The following is a 16,588-nucleotide window of genomic DNA, read 5'->3' on the forward strand; positions in this document are numbered from 1 at the left end:
CAAATGCAACTCTCAAGCAAGTGGGCACCAAGCCGAAGCACCATGGGCAGATCTGGCTGCCAGTTGCAAAGGCATTCCCCTGACTGTATCCGCTGAGGTGCGGACATTGTGTCGGTAGCATTTGCTAGACCAGCGACCCAACATCTGGATCAACCAAGGGGGCATACCCGCAGCTGCAGCAGTTGTTGCTGCACCGATACGGATGCTATGACCCGTGTAAAGTGTCTCCTCAATGCTGGCTGCATGTAACAGTGAATGTAGACGAGTGGTAAACGATCTGTAAACAATCTGCGAGTTAAGTAGGCACCATCAGCATGTCGAAACAATGGCTCACAAAGAGTGCCTTCACAAATTGCCAGAAAATGGTGTTGAGCTCAAACTGCACATACAGAATGCCCACATGGACAAATGCAAACGGTGTGGCCCAGATGGAATGGGTCTGTCTTGGAGCTGCACAAAAACACAAGAAAACCATTGCCTGAAGCGGTAACATCGGAGCGTCAAAAGTCGGTGTCCGAGAAACGTCTCGAGTCAGTCGCTACAAACTCTGTGCAACACCAGAAACCAAAGAAGGCGAGTGTACAAGCCGACCACATCAGACAAATGTCATAACAGCTCATGACCGATACATTACAAAGTGACTTTTTTAGGCTGGGGAGGACATCCACCGTCATGTCATTGAACAAGTGTAAGAACCCCCTTTCAATGTGCTCCAGACGGATTCCTGCCAGATAGACCTTGATGGTTGCATAGCTGGCCGACTGTGCAATAAAGGCAGAGAGAAGTCCATCATCTGTGCTTCAGAGACAGGGAACGGAGTAAGATGCCCCATCACACAGAATGTAAGGTAGCGCTTGAGGCCGACTTAGTAGCTTCTACGTGTAGATGCTGCCACCCCTTGCTGCATAAAGTAGTGGGCCTCAGCGGTCAGAGATCCAGGGCAAGCTGCAGAACTGGAGTTGCAACAGGAAGGGCTCGTGGGGCTAGTTGTCAAAATCTTGTCACTGTGAACGAGACAAGGCATCAGCAATACTGTTATCAGTGCCTGGAACATGTGACAGTCTGATAGCAAAGTTGCCCTTGCTGCTATCAGGAACAATCGCCATAAAAGACCCATGATGGCTGGGGAACGGAAACTGCTGCTTTGCCATAAATAGACTATCGTCTGATTGTCGCAATGAAATAAGACTCTCTTGCCCTTCCACTGGTCTCCCCATGTTAGAGAGAGGCTATGATGATCGTTGCAAGTTCCTTCCAAGCTATCAGATGGTTGAGTTGTGCTCCAAGCCATTTACCCAACAGCCAGACATCGCCATACAAAGCACCATAGCCTGTGAGCGAGGCATCAGTGAACAGATTCATGTCCGGCAAGCTCGACCATTCTGAATCTAAGAAGAACGAGTGACCATTCCACGTAGGGAGAAAACTGTTCCACCACACCAAATCAAGGCGCGCTTGCTGATTGAGGGTAAGAAAATGCCGAGGCAACCTGGCTTTGGTGCTAAGGTTAATGAGGTGTCGCATGAAAAACGGCCTCTGGCACTGCCTTGCATGCAAAGCTCATGGTCCCAAGCAGAGAGAGTAGCTGACGCTTCCTGCACTTTTTCCGTTCAAGCCAATCTCAAATGGCAACATGCAATTCCTCTAGTTTATCCGGTGGAAGGCAAATTTCTTGTCGGGGAACATCCAACTCGATGCCCAGAAATGTCATGATTGATGCTAGACCAACAACCTTCTTCTGGACGAGTAGGACCCCAATGATGTCAAATAGATCACAAACAGTTTGCAACAATTTCCCGCACTCTTCTGCAGAAGGCGCAGGCAATGAAAAAATCGTCTAGGTAGTGTATAACATTCACTATACCGCATTCATTAACCAAAATCCAATGCAGTGAGTCAGCTAGCCGATTGAATAAGAACGGCACTGAACGTAAACCGAGAGGAAGCCGTTTGTCCAGTAAATTTTCCGTTCCGTTTAAGACCAAGTAAATTCCAGTCCTCTCACCGGACTGGACAGAGTCGAAAGGCAGGCTTTACGTCAACTTTTGCCATGGCGGCTAATGGACCCAAGCACTGAAAGATGGCGATAGCATTGTGGACAGTACTGTATTTTAGACCAAAGTCTTCCTTGGAAATGTAGTCGTTGACACTAGACCCAAATGTGGCCGACAGGTGCATGATTACGTGCCATGTGCCTCCCTTTTTCGGGACTACGCCTAGACGTGAGCACTGAAAGTTTTCCAAACGTGGTACGTCATAAGGCCCTGCCATGTGTCCGTGATCACATTCACTCTGTAATTGTTTCTGAACGTTTGGATGGTCATGGGCAGAAGAAAGGTTTGGGTTAATACGGGAAATCCTTGGGCCAGAGAAACCAATAGCACAACCGTGTGTGACGTCGTGCACTAGAGAGTAAACAAAAGCTGCATCGGGATGGTGTCAACGAAACGTTGCCAAACAGTGAGTATTAATTGGAGTTGACAAATAGAGTTCGTTAATTGGAGCGTTGGAGGGGACAAGCGGAACAAGGATGTGGTCCCCACAGTTGTTGTTCGAGCAGCAGTGCTTGTACTTGCATGACTCTGCCGACTTGTTGCACACACCTTGTCCAATCCGTTTGCCCATTCCTCCAACATTGAACGAGACTGAATGAAAGGTTTACCATACTGAGCTTTAATCTTCTCCGTCTTTATGATACTAAACATGACTGGTGCTAATCTGGTGGCGAGCTCCTCCCAGTTTACGCCCACTGTACTTGCCACAGCAACTAGATCATCTGGTGCTACCTTGCTATGTTGTTTAGTGACAGCTCAGGATCTATACACAAATGTATGTAGTCAAGCTGTATTAACACACCATCAAACAGTATTGACACACATCTGTATATACAGACATATACGAATCCAATAAGGCTAAAATACTAAAACTCAAGGCAATAAACCATACTTATCTGACTGTCCCTCGACTCTGCACAGAATGAACTTGATGATTGTCTGTCTGTGTTGCCTAAAACACAACACATTTGGTTACAGTTTCACTCATACAAACTATCGTTATGACAATATCTCACCTGTACTGACTGCCGTCATCTCACATTCTCTTTACTATAAAGAAATGAGCAAATTACATTTACAACGTTCAGACCTTTATTTTAGTGTAGAGTCACATACATTTAAATATTTCATCAGAATATCTGCCACATCATTTTGATAAATAGCACTGAGAAGTTCGATTAGTTTGCCAACAGTTGCTGATGTTGACTTGCGCATCCATTTCTTCATAACATACAGAGTTGGACTTGTGGTTTCTCGAATCTTCGTCTTCATTTCTTCATTTAAAGGACATTGAAGCAGGTCACACCACAAACTCCTCCAGTCGTCACATATTATGTCATCTTCTTTATCCATAACTTCAGTTACCCTTAGAAGACATTCCTGAACATGAGTGTCACTCAGAAGATGAGAAATTGGAGTGGTTGACTGTACTGAATCACAAATGTGCATATACATCATTGTAAACTCAAGTGTAACACAGCAATACCAAATAGCTTACTTGGACAGAGTCGAAGGCATTGAACCAAACTCTTTCGTTGCTCAGAATGTAGCAATTTTGTATCAGGTGCCAAGTACATATTAGGCTCCATAAGAATAGCAAACTAAACCAGAAACAAGATGGTAATAAAAGTATTGTACAGATTCTATAAATTATAACTAACCTCACTGTTTGTAGGAAACCAAGCATGTAGGGTTTCTGAGAGTCTGACTAAATTCCTTGTCCACTGATTTAACATACACGGTTTCTGGCAAATGATTTCATCCTTTCGGAGACACAAATTCAGAATATCGAGTACCTGGTCTTTGACTGGATGACTAATGCCTTTTTCTTTACGAAATAACTATCCTTAGTCCAGCATAAAAAATCATAAACTATTACAATCCCGTGGGTAGGGTAGTGGGGAAATCTTTAGTTCATACTAGAAGTGATGCTACTGCATACTGTTGAGAAATACTTCAACCCAGCATAAGCAACTGCTTGGGTATTCTCGTGTTGCTACGTCCCCAGCCTTTACCAAAGCTGAGTCTGACTGAGAACAGATTGTCATGTGCCACTCACCCAAACCAAGCTGCCTAGTCAGAGCGATTGCTTTCCACGTATTTTACAAGATGTTCCCCAAATATTTTGTTGGCTTGTGCTTGCATGTTGTTCTTCAACAAAACCTCTACCACCAACCCATTAGTAGCTTTCTTGTCCAACTTGTCTGACCATTTCTCTAACATTGCATGAGATTGATCGAAAGGTTCACTGTGTGACTGTCTAATTTTCTTTCTCTCCAAAACAGTAAACAGATCTGGATCAAGCCGGGCAGAGAATTGTCCCCAATTTCCACTCACTGCACTTGCTACTTCAACGAGATCCTTGTTGCTCACTTTACAATGTTGTCTGTTTGACAGATTGAGTTCTATGAACAAACAGGTTTACTATGTAAACTGTCCATCAAACCAAATTATAGACCAAATACATAAAAGCCAGCAGCACAACATACTTCAGTCCAATACATTCATTCTATTGTACATAATCTGCTTACTTACCAGAGGAAGAATAATGAAGTTGAGGAAGTGAGTTGAGTGTAGATTCCATATACTGCCTGTCACAGCCAATAGTGTGCTGACAACAGATGTCTATCAATGCTCTAACAGTTGCCTCATATTGTTTACATCGACGCCACTCTTCAATCACATGAGTGACTTTCGTGCAATCTGGTTGATCTAGAACATCCTTCATAAGAGTGTTTCTAACATCCATAAGTGAATAGTCATCACGTTGAAACATCAGCCACCCTAGTTGCAGCGACATCTTAGCCACTTTCTCATATCCAGAAATAAATTGTATATCACACTTTGTAACAATTCTATCTAAGCCCTTAGGGTGGCGGTTCTGTTTCAAGTCAGATAGACTTAATGAAGGTTCTTCAACATCTTGTTTGGCAGCAGAACTTGCAACAGATAAATTGCTGTTAGTAACATGATGTTCCTCCCTTTCCACATCCGCGACACCTTCACTATGGGACACCTGACTGCTGCAGGAAAATCCGTTTCCAACCTGAAGAGTTGAAGCTAATTTAAACAAACAAAAACGGTTATAATATGTGTGATACTTCCTGCATGCGTTTATGTTCCTAGTATGTCTTTCTGTACCTGTAGAACTGCCATTAACACTGCCATGGTCTGGTAAGCTCAATTTGCCATCAGAACTGTGTGTAACAGTTTCTTTAGACTGTTGTGACTGGCTGGCACGCACCGATCTTTGATGCTGCACATCACTTGCCTTGGTCATGTCTGCATTGCAACTTGTTTTAGCACAAAGAATAAGAACAACATAATACGTAAGAAATTACTTGCAATGCTGTTTTCTTGACTAACAGTTGAGACAGTGTCAGATGTTTGTCGAAAAGTAGATGATGGAGAAAGAATACATTGAATACCATTCAACACAAAAACTGGAGCAAAATCGGTTACATCATCATCCAACGTTTTATCAAAACCAAAGTCGGTGCTAATATACGGCCTATCCTGGACAACCAAATTTTGAATTTTTTTATACTGAATGGCCTGATGCAGATTGGAATTCCCCTTTGCTCTCCATCCTTTTGTGCTTGGGGGGATCTCAACAGTCACTTGTAAATCTTCTTTTTCTTCACAAGTTAACGTCAGCTGTGTGCAATATCTGCATTCTAATTCACAGCCGGTCACTTCTACATCTTTAAAGATCTCATCATGAGGCTTGGGTCGACATTTTGTAAGAAATAGTTTAACACAAAATTGGTCTGGATTTGGGGTCTTCGATGTATGCAGTGATGCCCAAACTTTAATAAAAGAGGTGCCTTCACAGCGCAAATCAAACCTACAAAAATAGGAAGTTTCAATGTGAACAAAATCTTCCCAAAGAGTCATTGTCATGTCATTGACCAGGCAAGACTCGTTAACTGATGTCAGCTGACAAGAAGATGTAACACTATCATCTGCTGATGCACCACTGTGGTATAGAACTTCAACTTTACTGCTGTCACCATCAATAAACAGATGATGAGACATCAAAATTTCAATAGGTTTCTCAAACCTCAGTTCATGTGGAGCGACCTCCAACAAGCTTGTTACAAATTCTGCTCTATCCAATCCAACTGAGTCAACAACATGGTAAACTGTAGCTTCAATGCTTGTGTCTGACAGAAGTGCACCCGAAGGAATAAAAATGAACTGCTCATTTTTTGAGCAGCTCAGAAGGCCACCTTGAATTCCGATTGTTTCCATGATAGAAAATGTCTGAAGTAGTTTGACATACTTGCCATTACCAAGATCTAATTTTATTGCTTTGACTTCAGTCAACTCCATTTTGAATTTACCAGAAATGACAGGAACAGGTAGTACGTCATCCAAAGGCTAATGACAAGAAAACAACACTTCAATAGTACCATACATTACATGCAATGTCTGCAAATGAAAACATTAAAATAACCCACTACTATTAACAGTTAACCAAGTCGAGTTTGGAAACTGTCTGATAAGAACTGCAACCACTTAATGCAACAATTAGCATCAAGTAAAATTAAAAGAAAGCTATGCTGTAATCTACATAATAAAGGAGAGCTGTCTGTCTGTCTGTCTGTCTCTCTGTCTGTCTGTCTGTCTGTCTGTCTCTCTGTCTGTCTGTCTGTCTGTCTCTCTGTCTGTCTGTCTGTCTGTCTGTCTCTCTGTCTGTCTGTCTGTCTGTGTATTCGTATGTAAAATCGCTGCAAGCTAATGTTGCAGGTCACATGGCCTTCATGCACTTTACATTACCTTGCAGTACTGTTTCATGACGTCAGCAGCATCACTTCTGCCAGCTAACTTCAGTGCATCAATTAGATGCTTAACAGTTGCTTCAGACTGTGATTTCTTGCTGCACCACTGATTCAATAAAACCATAAAGCCTTCTTTCTCATCTCTATGAAGTTTTATCTCAACTGGACTGTCTAGTAAGTGTGACCAGAGATGATGCCAGTCATCTGCCCTCTCAGTTTGATCTAGAAGGTTGCATACTTCAACAATACCATGACTGAAAGGATAAACTAGAAGATCTTTAACTGCAGTTTTTAGAGTCACTAAACACAATAAATTTCATCATTACCAATCTTCAAATAATTGTAAAATTTAGGCATTAATACAGATATAGAGCTAACAAATAGAATTACTAAAATACTTCAAAACAATAAACCATACCCATCTGGCTATCTCTCGAGTAAACAGAAAATGCCCTGGAAGACTGTCTACCTGTATTGTCTAAAACACAACACTCTTGGTTACAGTTTCACTCAAAGACACACCAAAATGACGTCTGACCTGTAGTGACTGTCCTTATCTTACAGTCTCCTTCCTAAAGATATGAGCAACTTGCATTTATAACGTCCACTTTTCACAGCAGTATAAAGTCACTTACATTTAAGTATTTCATCAGAATTTCTGCCACATCATTTCGATAAATAGCAGTAAGTCGTTCAATGAGTTTGCCGACAGTTGCTGATGATGACTTGTGTATCCATTTCTTCAGAACAAAGTGAGTTGGACTGGTATTTGCAGTTTGTTGAATCTTCATCTTCATTTCACTTAAAGGTCGTTCAAGTAGGTCACACCACAAACTCCTCCAGTCGTCACATATTATGTCCTCTTCTTTATCCATAACTTCAGCTACCTTTTGAAGGCATTCATGAACATGAGTGTCACTCAGAAGATGAGAAATTGGAGTGGTTGACTGTACTGAATCACAAATGTGCACACACATGACCACAAACTCAAGTGTAACTTGACTATGACAAATAGCTTACTTGTGTATGCTGGAAGACACTGAGCTAAACTCTTTTCCTTCCCATAATGTAGCAAGTGTGTATCAGGTAACACATACATGTCAGGCTCCAAAGGGACAGCAAACTGAACACCCAACAACAATCATAATAAAATAACTAATAACACTTATAAAATGTCAACTACCTCACTGTTTGCAGGAAACCAAGCATGTAAGGTTTCTGAAAGTCTGACTTCCTTGTCCAGTGATTTAACATACACGGTTTCTGGTAAATCATTCCATCCTTTCAGAGACACAAATTCAGAATCAGTTCCAATGTGATCTGGATTGTTCCACATGTAACCTAGTTGCAGCTTTAATCCTGGCATGCCTTGTTGTTTAGCTTCATCAACTGAAGTGACAACAAAATCTTTGACAAGAGCACATACTGCTGGAAGAGGATCCTTGTGGTCAGTACAGACAATCATCTGCAAACTGTGCTTGTCTAATGAAATCTCCAGCTTGTGGTGGTTATAAACCCTGAAGTAGCCAACATTCTGAAACAATTGTGGCAAACGACGAAATCGTTTTGCCAATCGAGTGAGTAGACGGTAGAATAAAGGCTTAGGCATACGAATATTACCAGAATGTAAAATAAGAGCAGCAGTCTTATGACTGTAGGGTATCTCTGTAGATAACAGTGAAGACTCTTTCTGTAGTAAGCAAGGCACAAAATATGCTTGACACTGTGACTTGTCTTCATTTTCAATAGACTGGAATTTCAAGTTGACGTAATCCTGTTGATCACTGGAAAATTCCAAACTGTTGGCATCCAGTCCAAGATATGGACACATCAAGTCATAATACTTCAGAAGTGACTTGATGATGCTACGACACGACAAGTCTGGTAACAAGTAGTCGAGACATTCTTGTGTCATGATACCTGTCTCTGCACAACGTGCCATATCCCTCTTCCACATCGAGGGAACAGCTGTGTGAATGGTCACCACCTTTTCTAGTTGAGACATCAGCCACTCAACATCTAGAACGACTTCTTTCTCTGCAGTCTTTAAAGCTTTTGGATGATAAAGAACAACAGCACGATTGCTCAGATACTGCAGCAATACCATGAACTCTTCTTTGGTCTTGATACCGCCAACTCTTTGGGCAAGTTGCAGCAACTCGTCTACAGACACGACCTTTCTTGTCGTCTCATCTTCTTTCAACTGGTGAAGCTCTTCTTTAAATCGAAGCCACGTCATTGGAAGCTTGTCGTGTTTTGCCACCTGACGTGCTACCTCTTCTGTCTTTTGACACAGCAACTGTACTTGTGGATCTACAGCACCACTGTCTGCATTCGTCATCGAGTTATCGACATAGAAACACATTCTGTCTTTAGATGCCCATATGATGTGCTCTGACAGCTCTGTGTCTTGCAGTTTCTTCTTCATGAATTCGTCTTGCTTCTCCAACTTCCCTTCCTCTTTTCTTAGTACATCAGCGTGTGTACCAACAAGGAAGATTCCAGGTGATCGTATGCCTACATTCTCAAATATCATGAAATATGACGGCTCCGCTTCCATAATGTGAATGGCTGATATCCATTCTTCAACTCGTTCGTAGTTTGTAGCATCAGCTATGTCACCCATGTAAACTACTTCGCCATCAAGTTTACGAAATACCGATGCCGTCTGGCTACCCAATGGTTGAGAAGCATCAAACACCACATAGTAGAAAGCAGCTCGAGAGAGGAAAAGCTGATGTGTTGTGTAAAACACATGCTGACCGGCATAATCTAAAATGGTGACCATGATTTCATCTTTGGCCTTCCGAAGAGATTCACTATTTCTCAGATAGTCGGTCACTCTTCTTTTGATGCCTTCGGGTATATCCTTTGACTCATTAGCCTTGCTCTCACTATTACCAGAAACTGCTGCCGAGCCTGAACACTGTGACTGACCACGTGGCTCTTTCAATTTAGATTTCTTCCTTCGTTTTGATTGTGGCTGATGTTGCTGTGTATCTGTAGATGTCGAAGACTGCACATCTGAGGAGAATTGTGAACTTAGTTGATAAGTTCTCTTTCTCTTCTTTCTGCTCGTCACCGTCTGACGAGATTGTCGTGATGGTCGTTTATCAGATGTCTTCATCTTACTTGCTTTCTTCTTCCTTCTTCTTTTTCTTCTTCGTACATTTCCTATTTCCTTTGTTTCACTCTTTTCTGAACTATCAGTATCAACGGCTACTACTACAGTCTCTGAACTAAAACCTGCTACTGATTCTACTTGTGCTTCAACATTGTCTCTTGCACTACCTGAACTACAACACATCTCTGTTGATCGTTCTCTTGTCTCTCTGTCTTCACCAGTTACATCACCACTCACATGTGCACTCTCATCATTTAACTCCAAAGATTCTGAAAGTTGTCGGTCATTACTGACCTCTTCTAACCTCATAGCAACAGGCTGCTCAAGTACGTTGTCACCACCGTTCATTGACATATCATCTGATTGCTCGTCTCTTTGCCCATCAGTGGAACTTGCTATTGCCATCAGCTTTGAACTGGACTTCACTGATGTCTTACTATTTTGTTTCCTTGTGCTCGTCTTCTTGTCTCTTGCCAATGTCAAAAACTTATCTTTTTCTTCTGGTCTATTAAAAGCCTCTGCCATAACTGCCGTGATGTTCTTGTCGTACAGATCTCTGTAACGTTCACTGGTGACAGGAACAGTCCAGTTACGTGCTTCTTTCATGATAATGCGACTCATTGGAATGACACCTCTTGTGCTCGGCTCATACTGGTCAAACTTCATGAGAGTGATCGACTTTGTCAAACTTGTCTTTCCAGCACCATCACGACCGACAACATCAACACGCAAAAATACAGTCACTGCATTTTCTTCATTGCATGCGGCATCATAGATACGCATTGCTGCTTCTCCTTGAGATACAATCTCTTCAGGATAAGAAGCTAGAATAGAAGAAAGAAAGCACCATCATGGAGAGTAATATGTAAGTTAGAATGTAGCATGTGTTGACTAATGTCACTAAAAATGTCACAACAGTTTCCTGTTTTTTTTCTGTTCACATGAATGCTTGCCTTCCTGCCTAAATGTGTTTAAGCTATTGTGTGTGTGTGTGTGTGTGTGTGTGTGTGTGTGTGTGTGTGTGTGTGGCATCTGTGGCTCAATTGGTTAGAGAGCACATTTGGAGAATGGCCACATCCGGGACCTTTGGATTAGGGGTTCAAGCATGGAAAGGGCACAGGCGTAATTCCCTTTGGCAAGGAACTCACCTGCAATTGCCTCTCTCAAATCAGGAGTATAAATGAGTACCTGGTCATTGACTGGGGGTAGACAAGACCGCTGGCTTGGCAGAACACCACGTATGCTCGAGTGTCCAGCCAGTCATCCCCCCAGGAGGAGAAGCAAGCTGGTCATATGACCGTGTATTTGCTACTACTTGCACAACAGAGCGTAAAACTTCTGCAATGCTGTAGCCCATAGTGGGTATTGGTAGAATTCCATGTTCTAGGTGTGTGTGTGTGTGTGTGTGTGTGTGTGTGTGTGTGTGTGTGTGTGTGTGTGTGTGTGTGTGTGTCCATGTGCCTATGTGCAAGCCACAATGCTCTCAATGAACCACCAAACAAGTTATATGTGTAAGCCCAAAAACTCACTCTACATTTCCTAACATTCCCTGTTGCCTTTCGTTTGCTAATTCTAATAAAATAATTCCTACCGTACTTCTGCACTCTTAACGGCATGCTGGTTAATTTACAGGGTTTAGCAAGTGCCGATGTAATGGAACATCCATCCCCCATCCAAAGTGTCCCCCTGAACCAAATTTGCCGGCCTATCCTGTGTGGGCAGATTGAATAGTCCAAGCCCATTCTGTCCCCTCTTTGCCCACTTAGTCCAAGCTGAAGGTTCTCAACTAAATAAACATCTTGACCACCAAACTGATTTCTACGTATAATACAGGTCGTTGTGGAGACAAATATAGCGTGAAATTACATCAGTCACTCACGTAATAGAGAAATAGACAAACTTGTAGCTTCTTGCACATCAGACGCAGACAGACAGAACCAGTAGTGTCAAGTCGTTGGCTACAATTCGTTCTGTGGCTAAAAGCTTGCTGTACAATCTCCCAGCCAGATTCCATGTGAAGCAGTAGCAAACACTACAATTTGGCTGGTAGTTTTAATAGCATGACAAAATAGCATGGGGACACTTTAGGCCAAGTGGGGACGAAATAGACTGTCCGGTGGGACACTATAGGCCGGCCCATTTGGTCCGGGGGACAATTTATTCTGTTACACTTGTATACCCCGAGGTATACTGGCATGGCAGTATATTGTGGGGCAAAATTAGAAGCAATAGAATGCAACATTATGCAACTCTGGATGAGCACACAGGAGTACAGTTGCATCACAAAAAATGAAACGTTACAACCACAATGCACTACTATTATCATGCTGTTCTTGACCTTTTATCCAGTCTTGCACGCAGCTTCTCGGAACCCCACATTCTTTCACCATCTTTGAGATATTACCTTTCAAAGCTGCCAATCTCATTAAAACTTCACTTTTTCTAAATTATATATGATTTCCTACCCTTTGTAGTCGCGTCAACTTCTGCCATCATCAAGAATGCGCAGATGAGCATTACGAGGTTGCGTGTGTCTGGAATTCCTCAGCCTGTACCGGCATACCGCAGTCTATACCGGCTTGTCGGTATAGGGTGTACCAGATCGGCTCGACACTAATTTTGGTAAACCCCACTTTAACGGCATGCCGTTAAAAGAGCGGAAATACGGTAAATGTTTGCTGTACATGTTGCACAGCTAAAACAATCAGACTAGAATGAACGTAGCCAACCGCTTGACTTATATGACCAAACAGAAAGACTAAACAACATCATTCTAAAACTTAGTTAGAAGTTCAAGTTTAATTAACTGATAGACAAACTACCTAGCCGATCATGCAAGTAACATATGTACTAAACTCAAACTCATTAATTTATTTTTATTTTTAATAGTTGTAAATACATGATAAATACCTGCAGCATTCAACATTCTTGCCACTGCGCGACTTCCTGTTGTCTGTGAGCGTTCTAATGCTGATCTGTTTCTAATTTTAATATTCATGAATTCTGCACCATGTGAGAGAAGAAGCTTCACGATTTCAGTTTTGTTCCCAGTAAGAGCATAATATATAGGTGGTTCTTTATACTTGTAACCCTCAGCATTAACTGATGCTCCTCGTTCAATCAAAACTTTACACATGTTTAATTGTCCTTCTCTGACTGATAGTGTAAGAGGTCGAACAGGACATAGATCTGGCCCATTCACACTTGCACCATTTTCTATCAGAATCAAACACGACTCTATTTGTTTCTGATCAAGTGCTGTTACAAGCAATTCATCAATATCTATCGTGTCAATCCATTCAGACAACTTTTCAGTAAGGGAGGTTTCTGTCTGTGTATAAATCTTACTCAACACCCAACCAGTAAGTTGATTGTTTTTACTGAATGCAAATTCCAAAGCTTGACAAATGTGTTCAGTCTGAATTGAGGTCAATCCTGCCCTAGAAAGAGCTAAACACAAGTCAGGATGATTCTCACAATGTCGTGATGCTAATTGAAAAGGTGATAAGTTCTGTCCATTAATAGCAACTACATCTGCTCCATGAGATATCAACACTTTCCCAATTTTAATATTATTGTGTCTACATGCCACATGTAGTGGTTGGTTCCTATATTTGTCTGCCGCATGAACATCAGCATCATGAGTCAGTAAAATGTTACATAATTCAGAAACGTGTGTCATTGCACCAGCAGCACAATGTAGTGGCGTCTCTCCATTATTGTTAGAAGCATGAGAGCTAGCACCACTGGAAAGTAACAAACGAGCAGACTTGATATGACCATACATACATGCTACATGTAGTGGCTGGTTCCCATCTTTATTCACTGCATCAACCTTTGCTTCCTTACATAGCAAGATTTCAGTCACTGCAGGAACGTCATCTCCCCATCTGTTTGCATCATGTAGTGGTGTAGCTCCATCCTCATCTACCACATTGGTATGAGCTCCATGATCCACAAGCAGCTGCACAATATCAACAAGACGGCGTAGAGCTGCGTAATGCAAAGGACGTCTACCATAGTTGTTTACTGCATTCACAGTAACGTCTGTCAGTAGCAGACGAACAACATCAAGACAATTCGAACCACATGGCATACTAATCGCTGTGCTAATTGCCATATCGCCATTTTTATCTCCAGCAGCGACGTCCGCCCCACGTCCAAGTAGAAATTTACACATCTCTACATTAGTATGATTAGCCGCATGGTGTAGAGCTGTCCATCCCTCTCCATCCCGTATATTGACGTCACCTCCCCTGTCCTATAGGTCCTTCACTTTATCCCACTGCTTACGACCTGCAGCCTCAGCGACATTCCCTTCCATTTCCGATGTCTCTAGTGCGCAACAAACTTCTTTACTTACTCAGCGATCTTCAACAAGCAAACATCACATGACGATGACTCACCTCACAAGAATGCACTCACGTCGTAATTCACGTGATCGCTCACGTGTACAAATTAGTGCTCGAACTCGCTTTTTTGCCGACCAATCATAAAAGAACATGTGTACTGTATCGTATACGTACGTTGCCAAACAGTATATCATATTTCTATTTTCTCGCACATACAGAAAAAAACGCAAAATTAATTGAATCCTTACCTCCGTCAGTTTTCCAGTGATGATGTTCATTTGCCGACTTGACGCAACCACTTACCTGAGCCAGCCTGCATAATGAAGGCGTGGCCGTGGAGAGTGGGCGGAGTCCGGCCTAGCCCATCCTAGTCTAGGAGAACCGACATCGGGCGCGGATCCGGGACTTCAGACCGGACTCAAGTCCACAAGGAAGGCGACCACGCCCAACGGCGAGGTCGCCCCGCACCCAAGCTGGACCCACTTCCAGGACCTACCTCTCCAGGACTCATGATCATTCAGCTACGTACCGCCGCTTATAAATTAGTTGTCAGGGGGTGAGTGCCTTGTCACTGTCTAGTGAGCATGCGTCTATAGCACGCCCGTACGAAAGCAACCATGCACGCAAGTACACTGTACAACTAGTCGCCGGGTAGAAAGCACGCATGCTACCGCCGTGTCTTCGGCAAACTTGTCATCGCTCCGTCTCTGGCGGGAAGCTACTAACGACTGAGAGTATGCCGCTAGAATCTTGGCGACAAGTTTTACGTAGCGCTTGCAAACCTCGCTCCTCCACCTCGCCAGTTTCTGGATCGTGGAGTTAGTTCTGCTGGTGTGGTTGCGGCTCCAATCCTAAAGCTGTGCCTCGAGTAACCGGACACAAACCCCTGGCTTCTAGTGCTGCCCGCACTTCTTTGACAAGTTGTGGCATAGACAGAGGCATTCCATCAGAGCACAGAAACAACGGACCTGCCTCTCGACCTTGCCAGGCGAGGTAAACCAGCATTGCCGCAATAGGACATAAAGCAGGTACCCGTCCTCCCGAGATGAATATCCACACCATGCCAGAACGGGTCCGTTTTTTATGACTGCATGAGCCTAACTCTCACGAGGAACGGGTTCGAGAGGGAGTCCACTGCAACATCGCTAACTGTCAGATGAACCGACGATTCAACGGCCGGTACGAACTGTACGTACTGTAACTTTGCCCGTACGCAGAAAACCAAAGAAAGACAAACAACATCAATCCAAAGCATCACCACGTCAAGCTCGTCTACTCTTGGGGCCCAGTGGTCTGCTAGTCTGAGCAGTACACATCTGGAGTGATTTGTAATCGCTGCCGCCATTTGGGACCTGCCGTCGACTGCGTAACGCCTTGTAAGACCAGTACACCAACAGCGGCAGAGACTGCATGGTTTCCTAAACCGTGCCGAATGCTAACATGGCGCACCGCTGACAGGGCATTTTTGAGGGTAGAGTGCGCGATACCCTCGTCCGATAGGAACGCCACTAACAAGCATAGAGTCCGTTCAGATGTCGGAATTCAGATTGGTGCGACTCCGGTTCGCTCGCAGTACTGTCGATACCGTGACATCTTGACTGGTATGCACGCAATGTGAATGGGGCTAGCCCAGCGCCAAACAAGCAATAAAACGATCGTTCCAGCAGCCCGACGTCCAGTCGATGTCGGTGTCGCATATCAACGCCGCCACGTTTGGTGTCACTGGACGCGGAGCTGGGTCAAAAAATGAACCAAACAATCAATGACCAGTCCACCATGTTTCGCGACACCGCGTCAGCGACTGCTTTCCGCCCCCGCCCCCGCATGGACTGCGCACCGCCACGACCGCAGCGCCGTCCGACTCAAACTGAGCGTAAACGGACGCTCAGCCTGCTCCCAAAAACAACCACGGTCAACGCCACTGTGACCATGAGAACTCCAACCCAGGATGTAAGCCATGCAATGCAACTGAGCCCATGAATTGTCCTGCACTGCCCAGCGGCCCCATGAGTCGGACGCATCCGACTGCGTTGCTATCGAGGGAAGGCGGTCGACCGCCGCCAGTCTGGAGCAGCGAGCGGGGCCCCGCACGTAAACACACCGCAACCACTCGCCGCCAATTCAGCCCCAAACACCACCAACCACCACCACGGGCCGCTATTCGTCTACCCTCTGGTCTGTGACTTTGAACCCCCTTTTCATCGTAGTAGCCGCGCCCCTCTCGCGCAGCCACCAGCCCCGCACTCTGCATGTGCCACACGCGTGCTTGTAAGT

General features: G+C 43.8%; 1 protein-coding gene across 2 annotated transcripts; it reads right to left on the reverse strand.

The window, feature by feature from the left end:
• Nucleotides 1–2,267: 2,267 nt before the first annotated feature.
• Nucleotides 2,268–13,659, reverse strand: LOC134187543 (uncharacterized). 2 transcript variants are annotated; one of them, XM_062655690.1, is made up of 16 exons: nt 12,873–13,659; nt 8,022–10,786; nt 7,859–7,961; nt 7,474–7,790; nt 7,377–7,410; nt 7,257–7,316; nt 6,837–7,138; nt 5,396–6,437; nt 5,196–5,336; nt 4,590–5,114; nt 3,716–4,459; nt 3,553–3,655; nt 3,171–3,484; nt 3,071–3,104; nt 2,947–3,006; nt 2,268–2,817 (listed from the first exon to the last, which is right to left on the reverse strand). In XM_062655690.1, the coding sequence occupies exons 1-11, from the start codon at nt 13,642–13,644 to the stop codon at nt 4,128–4,130; spliced, it is 6,393 nt and encodes a 2,130-aa protein (XP_062511674.1). In that variant the 5' UTR covers nt 13,645–13,659; the 3' UTR covers nt 2,268–2,817; nt 2,947–3,006; nt 3,071–3,104; nt 3,171–3,484; nt 3,553–3,655; nt 3,716–4,127. The 2 variants fall into 2 exon arrangements, with proteins under 2 accessions (XP_062511674.1, XP_062511675.1); XM_062655691.1 differs by lacking the exon at nt 12,873–13,659 and adding an exon at nt 12,301–12,349.
• Between the last annotated feature and the right edge of the window lie 2,929 nt (nt 13,660–16,588).

This window comes from Corticium candelabrum, chromosome 12 (genome assembly GCF_963422355.1).
Source record: "Corticium candelabrum chromosome 12, ooCorCand1.1, whole genome shotgun sequence".
NCBI classification, from domain to species: domain Eukaryota; kingdom Metazoa; phylum Porifera; class Homoscleromorpha; order Homosclerophorida; family Plakinidae; genus Corticium; species Corticium candelabrum.

What these genes read in the sequence shown, in the direction of transcription:
- LOC134187543 (XM_062655690.1), bottom strand. Translation starts at nt 13,644, where the DNA reads ATGACACACGTTTCTGAATTATGTAACATTTTACTGACTCATGATGCT. An exon ending in CTCGAGAGATAGCCAGATGG is followed by an intron (nt 7,139 to 7,256) that starts GTATGGTTTATT and finishes TATTGTGTTTAG; the next exon opens with TGACTCTAAAAACTGCAGTT. An exon ending in TCATGAAACAGTACTGCAAG is followed by an intron (nt 6,438 to 6,836) that starts GTAATGTAAAGT and finishes TCTTGTCATTAG; the next exon opens with CCTTTGGATGACGTACTACC.